Below are 21,061 nucleotides of genomic sequence, written 5' to 3'. Positions count from 1 at the left end.
GCTGTCCTGGAACTCACTCTGTAGACCAGGCTGGCCTCGAACTCAGAAATCCGCCTGCCTCTGCCTCCCAAGTGCTGGGATTAAAGGTGTGTGCCACCACTTCCTGGCTGCCTCCACCTTCTAAGTACTGGGATTATAGGACTACCCAGTGCAGGGCCTGAGCATGGTCCTCCAACACTGTCAGCTTTCCCTGCAGCTGCTGCAGCTGCTCCAAGGAGGCCCTTTTTGGTCTGTGGCTCTGGCCCAGCTCTTCTGAGTCTCTTGTTTACCTAGGAAGAATCCAGCACACTCAGAGTAGTGGCTCAGCCTCTTCTGGGGTTGTGGGGGGCCCAGGCTAGTCCTGAACGGTTTACCCATGCAGTCCCCTCCTCTCTCAATCCCTGAGCCACTCTTTCTTGGGAACCCAACTATTTTAGTCATTGTTCTATTGCTGAAAGAGACACCATGACCAAGGCAACTCTGAAGAAAGAAAGTATTTAATTGGGGGCTTACAGTTTCAGAGGCGTGGTCTATTATCATCGCAGCAGAGAGCATGGTAGGAGACAGGCATGATGCTGGAGAAGTATCTGAGAGCTTCCATCCTGATCCAGAGAGAGAGAGAGAGAGAGAGAGAGAGAGATAAAGAGAGAGCACGCACTTAGGCCTGGCATGAGTTTTGAAACCTCAAAGCCCACCCCCAGCTACACACTTCCTCAAACAAGGCCACACCCACTCCAACAAGGGTATGCCCCCTAATCCTTCTAATCCTTTCAAACCATGCCATTACCTGGTGACTAAGCGTTCAAATACTTGAGCCTTTGGAAGCCATTCTTATTGAAATCACACCAACCTTTCCAGGTAGTGTGTTGCCGCCATTCCAGCTGCAGAGACATTTTCATGGACCAACTACCACTTTAGACCAGCATTGGACTACCAACCAGCAAAGGGGGCCAGCTATGGGAACTGCTGTGTAGATGAACCTTCTGGTTGGTCTCTCCTGGTCACTCTCTTTCCCACCTGTTCTTAGTAGCCCTTGCCTAATCTCAGAAGTCCCCAGGAATAGGGCCAGGCTCTTCTGTCTCTGCCCCCAGGTATATACGCGCTGTACTCTGTACCCAGATTTCTCCTACCAGGGGTCTTATTCCACCTGAACAAGCATCGGATGATGCTCCTTCACAGAGGCCATTCCAGAGCCAGGGCAGAGATGTCAGCTATTCCTGGGGAGTCTGCCTGGGCCCCCGAGGCATCTGGGCCCTGCCATCATCACAGCTCTGCTCCTGGCTCTGCAGGCCAGGCCTCAACATATGCTATGAATATATGAATATACAGTGCTGGCTCCTGGGGGCTTTTTCCCATTCAAGGAGCACATTGTGGCTGGGACCTCCCCACAACTTGAATTGCGCACCTATGTAAGCTCTCTCTACAATCTGGTCTCAGTTTCTCCATCTGACCAGGGGAAATTGGGCTGAATGTTGGAAGGCTGAGAAGGGTGTCCTTCTACCTGGATAAAAGCCTGCTTATTGCACTCCTTCCTTGGGTCCTGCTTCAAGACGGAAGACCAGACAATAAAGTACAGAACAGGGTTGAAGTTGTAACAGATCTGGAAGCAGAGCTTTGCCATATGTCCACTTGGGAGGGAAGAACTCTGGTGTCATCCCTACCCTAGGGGGTCTCTAGACTAGGCTGTGAGCTAAGGGGCTATCCACACATCTGGTCCAAAGGCTGCTGAGCCTTTCCTGGCACTGTCTGCCTGCCCCCTACCGCTCCTGTCTCCTCTCAGTCCTCACCCTCACTTGACCGGTCTCTTACATCCCTGTTGTCCCTGGGGTCCCCACAGCAGGTGACTCTGCTGCTCCAAGTGGGCCAGAGAGCATTCCATCTGGTGGGAATAATCCTGAGGGCAGCAGGCCTGCAGAGTAGCTGGGGAGTGCTGGCTTGCCGTCTTCACCTCACCAAGCAGGATGGAGTCTGTAGACTTGGGTGAAGCAGGTTCCTAGCTAGGGGCTCAGCTGACGGCCAGTCAGGAGTCTTGAGTCATAGCTTGTACACAAGGGGGTGTGGCTCACAGCTAGGGAAAGGGCGGGGCGGATAAGAGTGGACCGCTCCACTGTTATCTATGACTACAGCGTGAGCTCAAGATGTACAAGTTCCACCCTAGCCGATCTGAGTGAAACTTGCCACCTCTCCCCTGTAGCCGCAGAGGGCTCCAGAACTCACGACAGCCATACCAGAGACTCTAGTGTGAAATGCCAGACAGCAGGAAGGCTAAGGAGATGGGTTGTCAACTGGGTCCTGAGGGTTACTTAGCCCAGGTGGAGAGCAGTTGGACCCATGAGGGTCATCAATGGGCTAAGACACTGTGTTATTAAATACTTAGAAGTCCTGGCAACCAAAGAGGCTTTATCCATATCCTTGCAAAGAGCAGAGATGGTGGTGACCTTACCAGGAAGCCTCAGCCTACAAAGTCACCTCCCTATCTCTGGTGATGGCCACTTTATCTGGTTATATCTATTCTGCCCCATCCTCTGTCTCCAGCCAGTGAGTGTCCCTCGCCTCAGCCAACACATGGCTCCCAAATACAAGCACAACTCCATGGACAGCCATGAGAGGAAAGCGCTGTTCAACAGGGCCCCCTTGCTGGGTATTCCATTCTCCTTTCTCCCTCAGACTCCTAGAACATGAATCCAGATGTGGACAGGAGCTCTGAACATCTTGGAGTGTTCATCCTGGTAAGGGGAACTGGTGAGTTTAGAAGACTTCTTTGGGGCTGCAGGTAGACAAGAGGGACCTGGGGGTGAGGCTGGGAGACTCATTTTCTTTTTAATTATTGACTCGTAGCAGGGCTGGCTTAACCTCATCTTGTGCTCACACTTCTGCAGAATTTGGGCTTGCTTCAGCAGGGCCTCTGGCACTGCTCACAGGTGGCAGCTGGCCAGCTTCATGTACTGCCACCTGTTCTCTGCAGACCGGAAGCTCCTTTGACTTCTTTCTGTTCTACTGTGGGTCTCTCTGAACACCTGCCAGGAAGAGACGAGCCATGCTGTGACCTGGATTCCAGGAGGCTGCTTTAGTTGATTCCTTCACTTAGCTGTTTAGTTGGGTTCAGGGGGTAGACACAGAACAGTGGCCACGGGTAGGAGTGCCAGGGACAGCTGGCAGGGCTGGGTACGTGTCTACAGATACTGTGCAACAAGCCCTGCAGTTTTTAGATATGGTACAGTCCCAGCTCCTAAGTACAGGGTTGAAATGCTCATCCCACCCTTCATCCTTCCAGGGTCCCTCAATGATTTGATTCAGACTTCATATAGACATCAACCCCACCCCCTCTTGTGCTCAGTTCTAGGCTTCCCTGAGCTATGGGGTGCTGACTGCAGGCAGTCTTCCCCAGTCAACAAGACCTTGTTTGATCCTCACAAGAGCCAGTTTGGGAGGGGACTTGAAACTGAAAACAGGATGATGGGTGTCTCAGGTCATGCTGGCAGTCCAGTACTGACTGGCTCCGGAGCCCACTTTTCCCAACTCTGCCTCTGCCCAGTGGTCTTCCTCCAAGCACAGAATATGGAAACCGTAGGGCTCAGGTGAAGATTTACAAGCTACTTACTTTATGATTCGGGGAGCCAGAAGCCCTCATTTCTGCTCTGGTACTTCTCTGGCTTCACTCCTGCCCTCCATGCTCACCACTTTGGTGAGGGGACTCATGGGCTGGCAGTTTAGTTGACACCAACTTTTCTTACCACTGGCCTCTTCACAAGGGCTGGACCAAGTCTTTCCGGGATTTCATCCACTCACAGGTTGTGGGAGGACTCTGTGACCTTCCTATTCCCAGGCTCCAGGTCTGCTGGTCCAGCTTTAGGAAGGGCCTAGAAGATGCCTCCATTTGAGCCCCTCTCCTACCCCACCCCAGGGCTCTGACTGTGTCTTATATTCCCAGAACTTTGTCCCTCTCAGGTTGGCACCTCCTTCAGCAGGCCCCTCCCCCTTTGAGTTGGTTGACTCCCTCCACTCCAGGCCCATTCCCAAAGCTCCTCCTTACTGTCTTCCTACATCAGCACCACCCAAGTCAGCTCTAAACAGACTGTGAGGACTGACCCTACACTCTGGCATAGCACCCACAAGTCCACCTTAACTAGGCCCAAGAGGAAGCGAGGCTTCCAGAGCTTCCAGAGTTAGGATGCTTCTTGTCCTCTTTGAGAAGCAGAGCTGTGCTGAACTTGTTTTTTGTTTTTGTTTTTTGTTTTGTTTTTTGGTTTTTCGAGACAGGGTTTCACTATGTAGTCCTGGCTGTCCTGGAACTCACTCTGTAGACCAGGCTGGCCTGGAACTCAGAAATCTGCCTGCCTCTGCCTCCCAAGTGCTGGGATTAAAGGCGTGTACCACCACCGCCCGGCGCTGAACTTGTTTTAAGAGGATCATTCTAAGCCAGAGTGTTGGGTGAGAGCCAAGAGAGGGTGACATCACGGCACGGAGAGGAACCTGACCTCTCCCAGGATGCTTTCCAGGAAGGTGGCCTTAGAGCTGAGTCTCCAATGTACATCAATCCACTCTAGGCAGGACAAAGCTGGATATGGCAGAGGAGAATTCAAGGGCAGACAGATGAGAGGGCACTGGGGCCCACGAACCTGGGACGAAAGAGAAAGGTAGGAGCAATAGAAGCTGTAGGTGTTGGGTAAAGGCAGGACGGGGCATCGCCTGGGTGCCCTGGAGTCATGCTGCAAAGGATGACTCACAGCAAAGGCTTGATGGCACAGGGCACAGGCTGGGGAGTGGGGTGCCTGGGAGCAGTAGGTGAGCAGCAAGCCTCCTTTTGGGGGAGCGCAGGGATGGGCATGGGGTGGAGGAGCTGGTCCGAGTTTCTTCTCAACAGAGTACTGGAGAGATGAAATGTGTATATAGGGAGAAGCCAGTCAACCTAACCCTACTTCAGGACCAATTCTTTCCTTCTGCTAGGTTTTATGAAGAGAGACAAGAGGACGAAGGTCTAATGGGAGACCATCAAGGAGGAAGGCCAAGCTGCAGCCTCTGGAGAGAGAGGACAGGGCTAGGAGACAACTCCTGTATTATCGTCAGCAAGAGGTCCTCTCTGTAGAGGGGCCGCGGGCTGCGGATAGATCGCCTAGATTTTTCATGTAGGAGGGTAGGCAGCAAGACTGCCTAAACCATCCCATTTCTGACGCTTGGGGTAGGGCAGGAGACAGGCACTTTTTGAGGATGTCGGTCTTAAACTGGAGGATACTGTTTTCCCGTAGCCATGGAAACATGGGTGGGTAGCATTGGTGGGAGGTGGAGACACCACAGAAACCTGTGAATGAATCAAATTCTGTCAGTGTGGGCCTGGCTAGGTGGGAGCTGCATCTTGTGATGCCTGGATATTTTAATCTTTGCCTCCTAGGCTGGAAACCAATGGGGTAGGACCCAGGGGCAGAAGCAGTTGAAATGGCTGTTGAATGTCTGAGTGGTTGGAAGGTGACTATGGGGTCAGTTTGAGTTTGCGTTAGCAAACATAGTCACCCAGCTTTTAAACTCAGACACTGTTGTTTACTTGGGTGGTGATGAAGATGCTGGGCCATTACGTCAGAACCAGAGGCAAAGGTCTCCAAAGACAGCTTCAGCACTGCATTTGGGCTCGGGAGCGACAGCGCGTATCGTGTAAGGGGAGGGGGCACCGGGGAAACCCTGGCGGTCCCCACTGAGTCAGCAAGATCCTAAAGCTATGCCCCGCCCTGGCAGGCCGCCGCAGCCTCACGGACCTCGCGTGGCGTGGGGCAATTAGGCGCCGCACCCGCCCGCTTGGCTGCGCGACGCGCTGGGGCGGGGACGCTGTCAAAGCGAGGTTCTACCAAAGGACTGCGACTTGTATACCCTTCGAAAAAAAATAATAAGACCTCATGATCCTGCCACAACAAAGCGTTGGACAGTAGGTGGGAGGGGTCTAGACCGGGTGCCTCACGTCCGATGCCGCAGCAAAAGGACTGGCCGAGTGACCCGAGTGGCAGAGCGGGAGCGCGGCGCGGCTCGGCGCGGGGCTTTTGTGTGGCGCGGGTTTCCTAGCCCAGCAGCCCTGCTGATTGACAGCAAGACGCTCTGAGGTGTTCAAGGGAAGGGGGACGTCCTCGCCATCAGACCCCACCACCGAGGCTCGTGGGAGATCTTCCCGGAGACTGCTCGTCAAGCTCAAGCGAGCTGGGGCGTGGCGCCAAGACTTTCAAAAAACCCGCACAAGCCGAGAGCAGAATGTGTCGTTTGCTTCTTGCGCGCAAGCGGAGTCGCGCCCGCCTTCCTCTGCCCGGGCGCACCGACCGCCTTCGTCTCTAGCGCCCTCCCGGGCCCCGGGAGAACAATGCCGGTCCTCTCCGCGCGCAGGAAGAGGCTGGTGAGCACAGCTGGGCCGCGGCGGGGAAGCGGCCCCAGCCTGGCAGTCCGGTGGGTTCCTCCTTTAGGCCCAGAGCCGGCCTCAGACCGCGGTCGCAGCCGCGCACCGATGCGGCCTCGGGGGCCTACGTGCACCACGGCACGGAGAGGTGCAGGCCGCGGCCCGAGGCTGCTCCCGGGACCTCCCGGAAGAGACCTCCACCGATGCGGCCCGGACCCTGGTGGGGCAGGCCAGTCCCCCAGAGTCTGCGAGTTGGGGGCTAGAGCGGTCAGGCCTCTGGGCCGGGTCGAGCCCGGGCCGCCGACGGCTGCGTCACGCGAGGGGGCGGTGCTGCCACGGGCGGAGGCCAGAGCCGGAAGCGGAAGAGGCGCTCGGAGTGGGGAGTGGGGCCTAGCCGCAGCCGGAGCCTGGGAGACGGTGAGTGTGGGCCCGGGCCCGCGGCCGGGCGGCTGGGGTGAGTCGGTGGGGACGGCCAAGCTGGTACGGGTACCTTGGCACCCGGTCGGGTCTCGGCATGTACCTGTTTCCCTCTTCGGCCCACGTCAGGCCGCGGTCCCGACCTCTCACCCCTGACCCGCCGCCTCTCTCCCGGAGGGCGGTCACTGCAGACCCCTTTTCTGGTTCCCGCGGTGTTGGAGGCGGAGCTCCAGAGGCCTCGGAGCCATCTGGGAGGATCTACTTTGGGCCCGGCGCCGGCCCGCAGGCTGGGGTCGTGTCCGACCTAGGCTATCCTGGAAAGGCTTTCCCTGCCCCGAGCTCGAGGCTTAGCCCGCAGACCTCTTTCGCGCGCCGCCTGGAGTTTGATTCTGGCCCAGGCTGGCCATCCCTTTGGTCGCCGGGTCTTCCCTTGGTGGTTACGGGGAACGGGGCTCTGAGATCCCTGGGATCCGGGCAGAAGGAAGGGACTCGAGTGCGGGCCGCCGGCCCCCTCTGTGTTTTGTTATGATGGAACGGCTCCGTCCCGGAGAATGGGCCAGACCAAGCCAGGAGTACAAATGTCCAGGCTGCTCCTCGGTCCGGTCGGGAGCCTCTATGCTTTAGTTCCGGGTGCGGGTGCCCTGATGCTTGGGTGGGAATTGCCTGAGTCTAGCCCCCATCCTGGCGGAGTTGGCGGCCTTCCAGCTTCCCTCCTCCGTGCCCTTGAAAAGGAGGAGCGTTTTGCCCGGTGGCAGCCGCAGCTTGCGAGGTGGCAGGTTTGAGGTTGCAGTGGTGGGGCACTGCCAGCCAAAAATAACCATGGGTCGCTTGGGTGGCAGGAATCCGGGAGGGCAGCCGCTGACCTGGCTGGCTGCTCTTCTTGTTAGCCCGGTTCTCTAGCCAGGAACAGCAAATGAGAAGCCAGAGAGGCTTGTGCTCAGAGAAAAGCTGGCATCCTTAGATTGGTTTCGTTGGTCACATTGCCTTTTCCTTCATTGTGCAGAGCAGAGACTCCCAAAGCATAATTGTGGCCCTTAAGTTTTAAAAAGCTTCTCTGCTGAGGTCTCAAGGAAACAGGGAATTTGTGAGGAAGTAGGCTCAAAAGACCTGGCTGGGAGGGTGACGTGAGCCACCTGGTGTTTCCCATTTCTCACCTGCTTGGATGCGTTGCAAGGGAGATATCTCCATTACTGCCTGTGTGTGTGGTACCTCATGGCCAAAATACTTGGCTATCTTTGCCAGTCTGAAAGGTGTTATCTTCATTTTTCAGGCATGACAACTGAGGTCTAGAGTGACTTGTATAAGGCCACAGGACCAGTAAGTGGCAGCACTGGGCTCCAGTTCATGGTTTCCTGCCAAAACTTCCTACCGGTCCCTTGCAAGGAATTATAAATTAAGGCATTCAACATAGCCCTGAGTGTTACCCTGAACCTTCTCAGTGCTAATGAAAGGCTGTCTTTCTTTCTTTTTTTTTTTTTTTTTTGGTTTTTCGAGACAGGGTTTCTCTGTATAGCCCGGGCTGTCCTGGAGCTCACTCTGTAGACCAGGCTGGCCTCGAACTCAGAAATTCGCCTGCCTCTGCCTCCCAAGTGCTGGGATTAAAAGCGTGCGCCACCACCGCCCGGCCATGAAAGGCTGTCTTTAGTACTTCTAGGGCCCAAACCGGTGCTAGGCTTTTGACTTTATAGGGCAGACATATTTAATTCTTACAGAGCCTGTAAGAGATTATTGTTCTCTTGTTTCAAGAGGAGGCTGAAGCTCAGAGTGGTTTACTGACTTGCCCAAAGGCAAACAGTGAAGCGGTAGTGCTGTGGGTCAGGTTGGCATTGGACTCTGAAGCTGTGACTTTCCACTCAAGTAGACATATGTGCGCATAGAAATCCATCTAGGTCCCAGAAGGAGAATTTTGGCCTGCTGTAGATTAGACCACGTTACCACATCCTCCAGATAATCTGATGCTTAGGTTGCTCTCTGCCTGGTGAAGATGGGCAGGCCCACTAGCCTTTTGGGAAGAAGTGTGCTGAGGCCAGTAGGATGTCTTTTGGGTCAGTTAGGGGAGACATGAGATACTGCGTTCAGGCCATAGCTTGAGCACCTGCCGTGAGATAATGGGGTTGGGAGGACATTCAGATGGTTGGGAAAACAGCAAGTCTGCTGATTTTATGTAGTGTTTATCATCAAGGCTTTCTGGGTGCCCAGACTTTTCAGACGGTGGGTTGCTAGTGGGAAGATAGATGGCAGTGCCTTTCTTAGGGTTCCCAGAGGCTCCCAGAGGTTTAGATAAATTGCCTTCTCGTCCTGCTCACACATAAGTACCTTTTTCATCTTTGGACTGTGCTAGTGAGATGGAGCAGCCTTGATGGATTTGTTTAAAAGGTGCTTGGCCAGGCAAGCCTAGGAATATGCACTACTAGAGGTTGGGTGTGAGCAATTGAAGGCTTGGGAAGCAAACAAGCTGTGCTCTCACGTCTGGCCATCTGGTGGAGAAGATAGGAAGGGACTGGATATGGATGCAAACGGTGCCAGACTCATGTAGCCATCTCTCTCATTACTGATCCCACTCGGGAGTCTCTTGTATTGGACCTAAGTGCTCAGTGGCTAAGGAATACTTGTCCTACTTCCCAGTGTAGACTTACAGCTTTGCTCCGAGAGAGAGAGAGAGAGAGAGAGAGAGAGAGAGAGAGAGAGAGAGAGAGGAGGGAGGGAAGAGAGAGGTGTGTGTGTGAGGGGGGGAGTGTGTGTGTGTGTGTGTAGTAGGAGGAGCTAGAAGGGATGGCTGTTGATGAGAGAGGAAACACCTGGCATAGGACTCTGGTTGGTCTGAGGACTACTAACATGTGCCTCAGGCAAGAAGCTTAGATTCCCTGAGGATTGTGGCACCTTCCTGGGCTGAGTGTGGATGGGTCAGTAAGAGCTAGGCAGGCCTTCTGGGCCCTGGGCCCACTTGGCTGGAAACTGGTAGAGGTAGGGAATATTGGTGAGACATTGTGTCTTTGCTCAAGGGTCAGAGTTCTCATTTCTACTGTGGTTTCACTGACTGAAGAGTTTTGGGTTTCTTTTGAGTTGAGTCCAGTTCATTGCTTTAGCCAGGCAAGTTTCAGTTTAGTACACTGGCTCTGTGCCACCAGTTCATTAGCTTCAGGCTTCTAGAACATTGAGGTTATAGGATCCCATAGGCATGAAGGAATGGAGCAAATGGCTGTCCTTTCCGCCTGTCCTTGGCATCTCTGTGGCAGTGCTCAGCATCCTACTCTATCTACTTCTGTATCTGGCCCTGACTTACACAGCTCAAGTGTTTAGGCTCCTAGGCCATGCTGGAGAGGGACTTGGCAAAGGAGGGAGTCATCCATCCATTGTCTGCTGTTCTGTCACTGTGACCTCAGAGTTCTTCTTTACTTCATAAACCCCTGGGAGGGGCTGCCCCTAAACAGAACAATGGGCCTCTTCTTGAGGAGCACCTGGCTGCAGCAGGCAGCCCTGTGGCTGGAAGCAGTGAGCTGTGTGTTGAGCAGGGCTTTCTCTTTCTTGTGGCCTAGATGCATCACTGTAAGCGATACCGTTCCCCAGAGCCTGATCCATACCTGAGCTACCGCTGGAAGAGGAGGCGGTCTTACAGTCGAGAGCATGAAGGTCGACTACGCTACCCATCCCGAAGGGAGCCTCCGCCACGGAGATCACGGTCCAGAAGGTGAGTGGAGTCTGGGTTGGAAGAAACACTACTTTCCTTAGCTAGATGAGCAAAATGGCTCAGAGGCTCTGATGGTTTCAGGTTCCTGTAGATGGCTGCTTCTGCTCTGCTCCCCATAGTTTCTTGCCTCGACTTCTTTGGGATCCTTGCCTATCCTTACTTCCTTTTCCTGGCCTCAGCAGAAGTTACTTTCCTTGTTACCTTTTTTTTTCTTTATCACAGAGTGGTCTTTCTCCCTCTGTATTTTCTAGGTCAGTCCCCTACCCTTGAGCCTTCCTCAGTGGAAGTAGGAACATCATCCTAGCCGTGAAAGACTGGTCCCAAGTCCTATCTAAGTTCCCAGACCAAAGTTACAGTCGTACCAGACACAGTTGTAGTGCCAGGTCAACTCTGCTACTCTTGGAGGCCTTCCTGTGCTCCCCTTCCTCTTCTCCTTCTTTCCTCTCTGACGCTGGAGGGTCACTGTCATTACCCAAGGTTCTGGGGCATAAGCTCGGTACCTTTGTACCTTCTCCCCTGTTCACTCCCCCTCAGCCTGGATACTTCAGCTCTAACAGGCTTTCCTGGAGAGCCTTTGCAGGGGCCCTGCCAAAGGCCTGTTGCATGCTGGCAGGAACCTGGCTAGTAGGGCCCTTCTTGACTCGTGTTGCTCACCCCTCTTGGCAGCCATGATCGTATATCCTACCAGCGGAGGTACCGGGAACACCGTGACAGCGATACTTACCGGTGTGAAGAGCGGAGCCCATCCTTTGGAGAGGACTGCTATGGGTCTTCACGTTCTCGACATCGGAGACGGTCACGAGAGAGGGGGCCGTACCGTACCCGCAAGCATGCCCACCACTGTCACAAACGTCGTACCAGGTCTTGTAGCAGCGCCTCCTCGGTGAGTGGTGGCCAGAGTGTGCTAATAGGGGCCTAAAGGCCTCACCTCTTTCTCGCCTTCTCTCAGGCTAGCTGGTCTGGGTGAGTACTGGCAACCCCGTGTACATACCCCATTGTGGGTACACAAGAGATGTGTGTGTGCGTGTGCATGTGCGTGTGTGCTGTCTGGTACAGGACTGAGCGAGGATGTTATGCCCTCCATCTTCTGGCCCCTTGCCAGTGGCAACTGTAGGGGCTTTGGCTCCGGCGTCGGCTGGTTTCCAGCCTGTCTGTACCTACCCACGACTCCAGACTCAGGCTCCATGGGACACGTGATTGGGACACACTTCTCAGGACTGGGACTAAGATTGTTGGTTTGTGGTTTGGGGCTGTATGGCCTGGTCTTTTTCATACCCCGTCTTTTCCCCATCAGTCCTGCCCATAGCTAAGTGTTTTGATGCGTGTGGACTGTACCACCTCGCAGCCTCATCTCCACTGCCCTCCTCTCCCAGAGGACCAAAGTCTGCTGCATTACCCAATAAAAAAGGGACACTTTACCAGGCAGTTTTCTTTTTCTTTTTTAAATGCTGGGAGTCCAGCCCAGGGCCCATCTATACTTAGCAGGTACTCTCCTACTGAACTGTGTCACACCCATTCCCTATACCTCCTCTTTATTTTTGAAAGTCTTACATATTTCAGGCTAGCCTAAAACTTGTGATCCTTTTCCCTCTACTTCCTGAGTGCTAGGCACCACTGCCTGGCTTCCTAGCTCGTTCTTTTTTGATGTGGGTCTTGAACTTCTGTGTTTCCCTTTCCAAGTTGCTGGTCTCTAAGAGCACATTACTGTGCCCTGTCAGTCAGCTCAGATTGGGAGCTTCTCTTCTGACCTCCAGCCAGACTCTCTTCTGCCTTGGTCTTTTGTAGGTGGGTTTCTTATGGTAAGGAGAGGCAGCTGTCTGCGGGTGAGGTCCCAGGCCTCACCTTGTTGCAGGCCGCTTAGAGAGCAGAGGTTGGCCAGCATTCTAGGGTGGTGTGTTGAATAGACCAAGAGCCCACACTGTACTCAATCCCGTGGAAAGAAAAGTCACTTGTGTTTCCAAGGTTATGTGCTGTCTTCTCTTCTTCTGTTTGTTCTCCCGTGTTGTCCTCCTGCTGGTCAAGAGGCCTCTTAGTGGTGGGTTTGGTGGAGGTATCTTCTCTGCCCAGCGCTGTGACTTGAGTGGCGTGAGTTGAAGGTTGACTCTGGCAGGTGAATCAAGCATGGCCTGTGGCCTCACACAGTGCCATATGCTGCCACTGGATGGCGGTGCAAGTCTGGTGCTCTGCTTATTTTTGGTGCCCTCTGTCGTTGTGGGATGGGTCTGGCTTAGGAGTGGCATAAGTCCTAAGGCCAGGTCAGGAGTTGGCTTGAGGCCTGAAGGTCGGCTGGCCCAAAGGATCTCAGCCAGGTTCATTTCCCGCTGGAGTCTGGTGGCAGGAGGGCTGCTGGCATAAGTCTGTTTCTGGTAGTTGGTTAAGTCTGGCCAAGGATGTCATATGGGGGCAGGTAGTAGCTTGGTTCTACGTGGCAGCTGTTGAACATGTTTAAGGCTGTGTGGGCCAGCAGAGGCAGGCAAAGAAAGGCTGAGCATACTGTTGCTGCTGAAGCCAGGATAGCCTACAACCGGTCCAGAAGGTTGGACGCAGGTTGGGCCAGCTGCCTTTTTTGCGCTGTCTTCAGCTCTGGCCAGAGTCATGGGAGGGTCAGGGAGGGGGAGACTTAGAAGAGGAGGGAGTCAGGGCTGTGGCTGTCCTCGGGGCCTGGCCCCTCTGTCAGAGGCTGGACATCTTTCTGAGCATTTGTGGCACTCTTCTTAGAGATAATGTCCGAGTTTTCTTACATACCTGTAGCTGTTTTTGCTTTTCTGTTTTGAAGTCAGTTTGTGTCTTGACGTGTCCCTTGCAATATCCCTATCGTTATATATGCTGTGTGCCTTATGAAATGCTGGGATCTGGAAAATCCAACCAACCAACCCACCGGCTCCTCACCGTCTCCACCTCTGCCTTTGACTGACACCTCAATCTGTCAATCGGAACCGCCTACCATGCGATTGGTCGGATGGCGTTTCGGGGGGCGGTGCATGCAGAGAAGCCAACAGAGCAGTAAGCGCAGCAGCCGGAGTGTGGAAGATGACAAGGAGGGCCACCTGGTGTGCCGGATCGGCGATTGGCTCCAAGAGCGATGTACAGCCACCTTTCGTAAAACTTTACCTCTCTACTTTCTACCCCCCTTGTTAGATGAGACCTCTCCTGCGCGGAGGGGCCTCTAGTGCGCGTGGCGCCTTAGTGGGGCCACCAGTAATTGCCTGAATGACACAGACACTAGCAACTTGTGTTTTAAAGAGTGTAGCAGTGAGCAAGAACCTTTGTTGTTTTTGAGGATTTGAATGCTGTGAACTTGCAGGAGCCGCCACCCTCCCACCCTTCGGACTCTCATGCCCAGCTTCTTCTTTCTCACAGATGAGATCGTGGGGAACCTGGGTGAAGGCACCTTTGGCAAGGTGGTGGAGTGCTTGGACCATGCCAGGTGAGCATGCTGGCGCGAACATCCGAGGAAGACCTGCTGCAGCTATTTTTGGAGGGTAGTGCTATTGCTGGCTGTGTGTTGGGTTTGCTGATCTCACGAAATAAGGGAGACACTCTTGGGATCTCACAGGCACATGATATCCCTACAGGAACTTTTGGCTCGTGTGCCCTCTTCCCCGGTTACCCATTTCTGAGCTGTGGCGTTAGATATGTGGTCTAGGGCGGCATCTCATGAGCTTTTGGAGATTTTTGGCCGGGCCTCATCCATTTTTCTGGTTTCTTGGGCAGAGAAAAAGGTACATATAAGGTCCTGGTAACCATTAAAGAATTCCAAGGACATCCATGCAAGGCCAGTGGAGGTGGACCTCAGCTCTGCCAGTAGGCCAGGGGCTTCTCTTGAAATGAGTTACATCTATGTTACAGATAAGACCTTGTTTCAGAAGTCTGAAGTAATGGCCTCTCCTCTTGGCCAGAAGGTTGAGAATGCTGCTGGCTTGGCCTGATAGTGCCTTCGCCCTTCCCATGTCTGCCTGAGAGATCCCAGCTGAGGAAAATGACACTTTGGCCTTTCTACCAAACAGCTCCTACCTACCCCAGTGTGGCTGGGGTCATGGATAGTCTATGTAGATTTGGGAAGGCAGCACCTGTGTCATTCTGCTGAAGCCCAGTCATACTCTCCAGTCCTAGCAGTAACACACTCACCCCTTATCATCTGGCAGACTAGAGTCTTTGCTTCCTTCCCTGTAGCTGTAAGTTAGTGAGGCAGCCTCTGGGGAGCCGGCTGTGTTCCTGCCTTAATAACCTCTAGTTGCATTAGTGCGTTAGCTACAGAGCACTGGTATCCTCATGTGAGCTATGCTAGTCACTGCTTCAGAGATGAAGTATGAAGATGCTCTGGAGTTGCCCAAGTTACACCTCAGCCACTGAGGCACAGCTGGCCCGCTGTTCTTGGTTTCCCACATTAAGTGAGCTACTCAGAAAAGACCATTGGACCCAAAGTCAGCTATTCCCTCAGCTATGAGATGAAGTGCTAATGTGACTGACAAACTTCTTTCAAATATCATGAACCTAGAATGAGTATAAAGAGACACATACGCACTGTCCTGTGACCAAGAACTCTGACCTAGGAAGACAGCTATACTGTGAGCTGTCCCTCTTGGAGTAGCTAGGGGTAGGAAATGAGTCTCTGAAGTCACTAGAAGACAGACAAGGTCCTGGGTCTTTTAAGGGAAATGCAAAGGGAGTCAGTGCAGGACCAGTGGAGGTGGCCCCGGCAGGGGCTTCTTTTGAAATAAGTTACATATATCTTTAAAGAAACCAGGAAAAAAAAATGAGGGTTAGCAAACAAGGCATTCTGAAGAAGCTGTCTTTGCTTGTAGGCTGATGAACTTGTTCCCAGTATCAAGGCCAACCCTTGAGGTATCAGAGGATACACCCTGGTGGGCCAGGACCACCTCATTTCAGGTCTCCATTGGTATCTCAGTCCTAACTTTCTTTGGCAAGTCTTGGGAACCTAGCCTGACAGGTTTCCTTGTCTGCTCACATCCTGCAAATGGCCTCCTGGAGTGGGAGTGGAGTATAAAGGGTAGAGCAACAACTGCAGGAACTCTCCTGGGACACTGACAAAGAGTTTTGAGCCCTCTGTGGCTGGTGATAAATTCTGAGGCAGTTGGATAGTTGGGGGAAAGGACCTAGATTAAGGTGTAGTATAGGAGTGGCCCAAGCTTCCAAGGAAAATTCCACTACAAGTCCCTAACTGCTTGTTTAGTCTCACTACTGCCCAGGTCAGGAAAGCTTGGCCTACAGAGTAGGTTGTCAGGTAAGCTTCCAGGGATTGCGGGTGGTCAGGATTACCTCAACTCCTCTGTCTGGATTCTTCCTTGGGATGCTGGAAGTTCCCAAGATCCTGAATGCACATAACAACTTGAAAGCCTAGACTACCCGTATAGATGCCAGGGAAGGTTGTACGGTGAGCAGAGGTCTGCTGTTGCTTTCAAGAGGCTGGACCTCAAGTATGAACACAGTCTTAGGACTTGTGGTTTATGTAGTGGGGTTTGTTATGAGTTCCTGGGTTTCAGGGAGGAGAAGGGAACTGGGCACTTGGCTTATGGGAACCTTTTTTTCTTTCCTGCTCTATAGAGGGAAGTCACAGGTTGCCCTGAAGATCATCCGTAATGTGGGAAAGTACCGGGAGGCTGCTCGTCTAGAAATTAATGTTCTCAAGAAAATCAAGGAGAAAGACAAAGAAAATAAGTTGTGAGTATCTGCAAAGAGTGGTCAGGCGTCACTCAGTGGGGTGGCATTCTCTAGTTCCAGCTGCTTGGACTCCCTGGGACATATCAGTGTCCCCAAATTTGGTGCAGTACTCAGGGAGTTTGACAGGCGTTCTTTCTGTAAAGAACCTTTGGACTTGAGGCCCTGCCTGGCTTTGTGTTCTGAAGTAGCCCAAGCCTTGCATTTATGAGTTAAGGGACTTAACAGGCTGGGGACGCTTAAAGAAGGCCTGCACTGTACTGGTGCAATTCTATCTGCCCCTCAGTAACTGTCAGAGCTGCTCACCCTGGGTGCCATGGGTGAGCTGGGATCAAAATGTAGCCTCTCCACACAACAGGAAGTGCAGTCCTTGCTTAGACCTCCTATGTGTGATAGTGGATTGAGACACATGCTCTGGTTCTGAGGCTTGCCTTTTATCTTGGTTTGTAGAACAATGGCCTTTTTGGGGGGATCAGGTGAGGCAGATCTTGAACACCAGCTGTCCTTTTCCTTTAGCCTTTGTGTCCTGATGTCTGACTGGTTCAACTTCCATGGTCATATGTGCATCGCCTTTGAGCTCCTGGGCAAGAACACCTTTGAGTTCCTGAAGGAGAACAACTTCCAGCCTTATCCCCTACCACATGTCCGGCACATGGCCTACCAGCTCTGTCATGCCCTTAGATGTAAGTGGTCATTGTTGGTTGGTGCATGGAGTGCTTCCCCCCCCCCCCCCCGGAAAGAAAAGTCAGCTGGTGGTCTTGCTGTCCTCCAGCATACTGTTGGTCATTCTGCAAGGTCTCACAGGCCTAAAGCCTCTGGCTGAAAGGTCCTTCTGCCTTCAGATAGGAGTTATAGTGCAAAGGATGGGAAAGCTTGAGTCCCCTAGAGGGACTTCACGGACCAGGCTCTTCCCCAGTTTAGGAAAACAGGAAAGTACTCTAGAAGTGGCCTCCTAGCTATTAACACTGCCTTCCCCTTTATAGAAAGGAGAAAAAGGTAGAAGGTGGACCTGACAGATTCTCAGGTCTTGCTCTCAGACACCTCCATCACCCGTCTGTCCCCAGCCCTGAAGAGCAGCTTCGATGGTGCCACTGTAGAACTTAGGTTGAAAGGCAGCTTGGGAGGTGACAAGTAAAAGGTTTAGAACTGAGATGTGCAGGGCCTGAATATGTGATGGGAAAAGAACCCCAACCAGTAGAGGACACAGCTCTGCAAGGGTCTGGGGTGTGCTGACTCACTCCAGTGGAGAAGGGACATGCTGCAGTGTGTGCTGGCTCAGGTGGGGTCATGGTGCTGTGAGGATCTTACAGGCCAAGTGAGAACCTTGAGGTTGAAGCGTAATGAGTGGTAGGGAATGCCAGTGACACAGAGTGTCGGTAGGCGTTCCTTCATAGGCATGTGATCCCTGTGTGATACAGTCATCCCTTTGGTGTTGTGAGGTCTGTTAGATAGCTAGTGCTGAGGAAAAGGATTTACCCATGCTGCAGCTTCAGTGAGATGGCAAGGCTTTGCCTCTGTAGAGTGGTAGAGGTTTTTTTTTTTTTTGTTTTGTTTTTTTTTTTTATGGAAAACACTCCTTCCATCCCTGCCTTCTGAATGCTTATGAGGTTTCACAGAGCTCTTGAAAGCTGGGAAAGGCTAGGGCCTAGAACTGGTGGGCAAGCCTAGGGTCTCAATATGTGCTTCTCCCTCTCCTAGTTCTACATGAGAACCAGCTGACCCACACAGACTTGAAGCCAGAGAACATCTTGTTTGTGAATTCTGAGTTTGAAACCCTCTACAATGAGCACAAGGTAGACAGCACTGACTGGGTGGGCAAGAGAGTGGCCCTGCTCTAAGGTAGGTCGTCTACCTGAGCAGACTGACCTAGGTGGCATGCCTTGCCTTCAGAGCTGCGAGGAGAAGTCAGTGAAGAATACCAGCATCCGAGTGGCCGACTTTGGCAGTGCCACATTTGATCATGAACATCACACCACCATTGTGGCCACCCGTCACTACCGCCCACCTGAGGTGATCCTAGGTGAGTGGCTCCATGGCCTTCAATCTCGTTTACACTGGGCAGTTATCAAAATGAATAGTTGAGGGGCTGGAGGGATAGCTCAGAGGTTAAGAGCATTAGCTGCTCTTCCAGAGGTTCCGAGTTCAATCCCCAACCACCACATGGTGGCTTATGATCGCAGAAGGAGATCTGGTGCTCTCTTTTAGCCTGCAGGATGCAGAACACTGTATATATAAATACCTCTTTAACAAAATGAATAGCTGGATGTGGTGGCAAACACCTGTAATAGGTAGAGGCAGAACAGATCAGTTAAGGCCAGCCCTGGGCTACTCAAGACCTGGTTTGAAAATGAGGCAAGTGGTGGTGAACAGTATCCATCAATCTGCTATCCAGGCCTAGACAATACTTGAGATGAGGTAAACTTAGTCTTAGTCAGAAACAGCTTTGTTGGTGGGGCTTGGGTAAGAGTCTGCCAGCCAGACTTGTAGCTTCCTAGGAATTTGGGATGTTGGGTCTCATATCTTACCATCTTGGCTTACAGAGCTCGGCTGGGCACAGCCCTGTGATGTCTGGAGTATCGGCTGCATTCTCTTTGAGTACTACCGTGGCTTTACACTCTTCCAGGTATAGTACTGCATTGGTGGATTGCAGGGTACGTGGGCAGGAAGCTGTGTGGTTGAGGAATTGATGTCTTCCATCCCTATGATATGAGTCTAGTTTTTAAGGGGAAGGACTCAGTTGGAGAGTCTAAAGCAGGCAGGGAAGATGTCATCAAGGACACGGCTGGGTACAGAAAGATTCGTCTGGGCAAGGGCATATCATAGGTATCCTTTTGCATGAAGAACCAACCTGGTAGGCCAGTAGCCAGCCAGGTCCACCTGTGGGGTTGAAGAGCATGAGCGTGGCCCTGGTTTAGGCCTATGGGCTGCCACTAAGTTGGGTTTTCCTCTCCTGGAGCAGGGAGAACTCTTGATCTTTCCTCATGCTTTATTCTCCCAAAGTGAGCAGAGGTTTTGGGCCTAATTCCTACTTGCTCTGTCCCTGGTCTTCTGCAGACCCATGAAAATAGAGAACACTTGGTTATGATGGAGAAGATCCTAGGACCCATCCCATCACACATGATCCACCGTACCAGGTAAGTCTCCATGGCTCTGGATCAGCAGGGCACCAAGATACAGCCCTTGCCAAGTCCTCTGTGGTTCTCCAAGCTGCTACATACATAGCCTTTACTGTGTGTCTCTCAAGCCAGTCTGGTAAAAGCTATTGCCTCCATGTACTAGGTCAGGTCCATACCTCTTTTCTGGCCCTGTTGCTACTTGAAGACTGACAGAAGCCACCTTTTCCCACTTCCCACCTAACCCTAGACCTTAAGGGCTTCTACTCTTTGACTTCCCTTTCTCCTCCCCCTTGACTTTCCAGGAAGCAGAAATATTTCTACAAAGGGGGCCTGGTTTGGGATGAGAACAGCTCTGATGGGCGGTATGTGAAGGAGAACTGCAAACCTCTGAAGGTCAGTTTCTGGCTCCCCCAGCTCAGCTCATGCCAAGGAGACCCCAGGCATTGGGCAAACAAGCAGCAGAGACAGGATGGGCAGCCAACAGCTGCCTGATCGTCTCAGTTCTCTGTGAGGCAGCACCCAAGACTACTGGGTACTGGCAGTGAGGCTTTCTGCGTGCTGCCCCTGAGGGGCCCTTAGCCCTGCCCCTGTCCACAGGGTGGCTGAGAATGTAATAGGGAAAAAAGCCAGAAGACCCAGCTGTCAGACTGCTATTTCCTGTCCCTCTCTCTTCTCTGAATTTTGGGAAGAACTAGGCAGGACTGAGGCAAGGGGGAGGGAAGACCTAGATGTGGCCAAAGGAGGCCTGTCAACTGTAATTTGGTACCTGGACAAGTGCATTTTGCAGAGGTGATTTCTCCCCACCCATCAGAACTTTGCATGTGGGGTAGAGGCACCAACCCATCAAGATCCCACCCGGTAGCCTAAGTTCTGAGCATGAAAGGAAAGGAGCGGCTGTTCTGTCCTGGAAGGCAGAAGTAGTCCTCCAAGGAGGCATCATTGCCTCCACAACCCATTCCAGCAAGGCATCCCAGAGGCAAGGGGACTGCGGTGGCTTCCCACAACCCTGCCGTCAAACTGAGGCACCTTGTGTCCTTGAGCAGAGTTACATGCTCCAGGACTCCCTGGAGCATGTGCAGCTGTTTGACCTGATGAGGAGGATGTTAGAGTTCGACCCAGCTCAGCGCATCACACTGGCAGAAGCCTTGCTGCACCCCTTCTTTGCTGGCCTGACCCCTGAGGAGCGGTCCTTCCACAGCAGCCGTAACCCCAGCAGATGACAGGTGCAGGCCAGCACAGGAAGAGTTGGGGAGCTGGACTGGGCTGCTGGCCCCTTTTCTCCAGCCTCTCCCACTGGCCTCAGAGCCAGAGCCACCGATGAACAGTGCAATGTGAAGGAGGCAGGAGCCTGCGAGGGATCGGGGGTGTGGTGCCCAGCTGCCGCCAGGAAGCACAGATCGGACCCAAGCTATTTATATGTTGTAAAGTTATAATAAAGTGTTTCTTACTGTTTGTAACCCCTGGTACCGGTGTGTCCATCTCCAGGCTCCTGCCTTCTCCCTACGCTGACTGACTTATTAATAAAGTCTTTCTTAGCAGCTCAGCTTGTGGAAAAAGCTAAGTGTGGATTGGGCCAGACACAGAAAGGCAAGCCAATGAGTAAGCTAGAAGTTGCAACATCTCTCTAGGGCAGCGGTTCTCAACCTGTGGGTGATAGATAACCCCTGTGGGGACTGAACAGCCCTTTCACAGGGGTCACCTAAGAGCACAGTAAAACATCCTTGCACTATGATGTACATAATATTAGTAAACTGTTAGGAAGCAGCAATGAAAGCAATTTTAAGGTCAGAGCCTTTGGCAGTTTGGGAAGCA

General features: G+C 52.8%; 1 protein-coding gene across 2 annotated transcripts; it reads left to right on the top strand.

The window, feature by feature from the left end:
- Nucleotides 1-5,950: 5,950 nt before the first annotated feature.
- On the top strand, nucleotides 5,951-20,706 carry Clk3 (CDC like kinase 3). Of its 2 annotated transcripts, none has more exons than XM_028774393.1 (13): nucleotides 5,951-6,766; nucleotides 10,303-10,454; nucleotides 11,121-11,337; nucleotides 13,442-13,538; nucleotides 13,815-13,881; nucleotides 16,020-16,136; nucleotides 16,650-16,816; nucleotides 17,832-17,926; nucleotides 18,024-18,153; nucleotides 18,674-18,756; nucleotides 19,188-19,267; nucleotides 19,552-19,642; nucleotides 20,293-20,706. In XM_028774393.1, the coding sequence occupies exons 1-13, from the start codon at nucleotides 6,317-6,319 to the stop codon at nucleotides 20,467-20,469; spliced, it is 1,923 nt and encodes a 640-aa protein (XP_028630226.1). In that variant the 5' UTR covers nucleotides 5,951-6,316; the 3' UTR covers nucleotides 20,470-20,706. The 2 variants fall into 2 exon arrangements, with proteins under 2 accessions (XP_028630226.1, XP_028630227.1); XM_028774394.1 differs by lacking the exon at nucleotides 5,951-6,766 and adding an exon at nucleotides 7,886-8,083.
- The last annotated feature ends 355 nt before the right edge of the window (nucleotides 20,707-21,061 follow it).

The sequence above is a fragment of the Grammomys surdaster genome, unplaced genomic scaffold, assembly GCF_004785775.1.
Source record: "Grammomys surdaster isolate TR1022 unplaced genomic scaffold, NIH_TR_1.0 241, whole genome shotgun sequence".
Lineage (NCBI taxonomy): Eukaryota > Metazoa > Chordata > Mammalia > Rodentia > Muridae > Grammomys > Grammomys surdaster.
This window is presented reverse-complemented; position numbering and strand designations above follow the sequence as displayed.

Excerpts from the sequence above, each read along its gene's own strand:
- Clk3 (XM_028774393.1), top strand. The coding sequence starts at position 6,317 with ATGCCGGTCCTCTCCGCGCGCAGGAAGAGGCTGGTGAGCACAGCTGGG. Across the intron at positions 16,137-16,649 it reads AAAGACAAAGAAAATAAGTT|CCTTTGTGTCCTGATGTCTG; the intron begins GTGAGTATCTGC and ends CTTTTCCTTTAG. Across the intron at positions 18,154-18,673 it reads CCCACCTGAGGTGATCCTAG|AGCTCGGCTGGGCACAGCCC; the intron begins GTGAGTGGCTCC and ends CTTGGCTTACAG.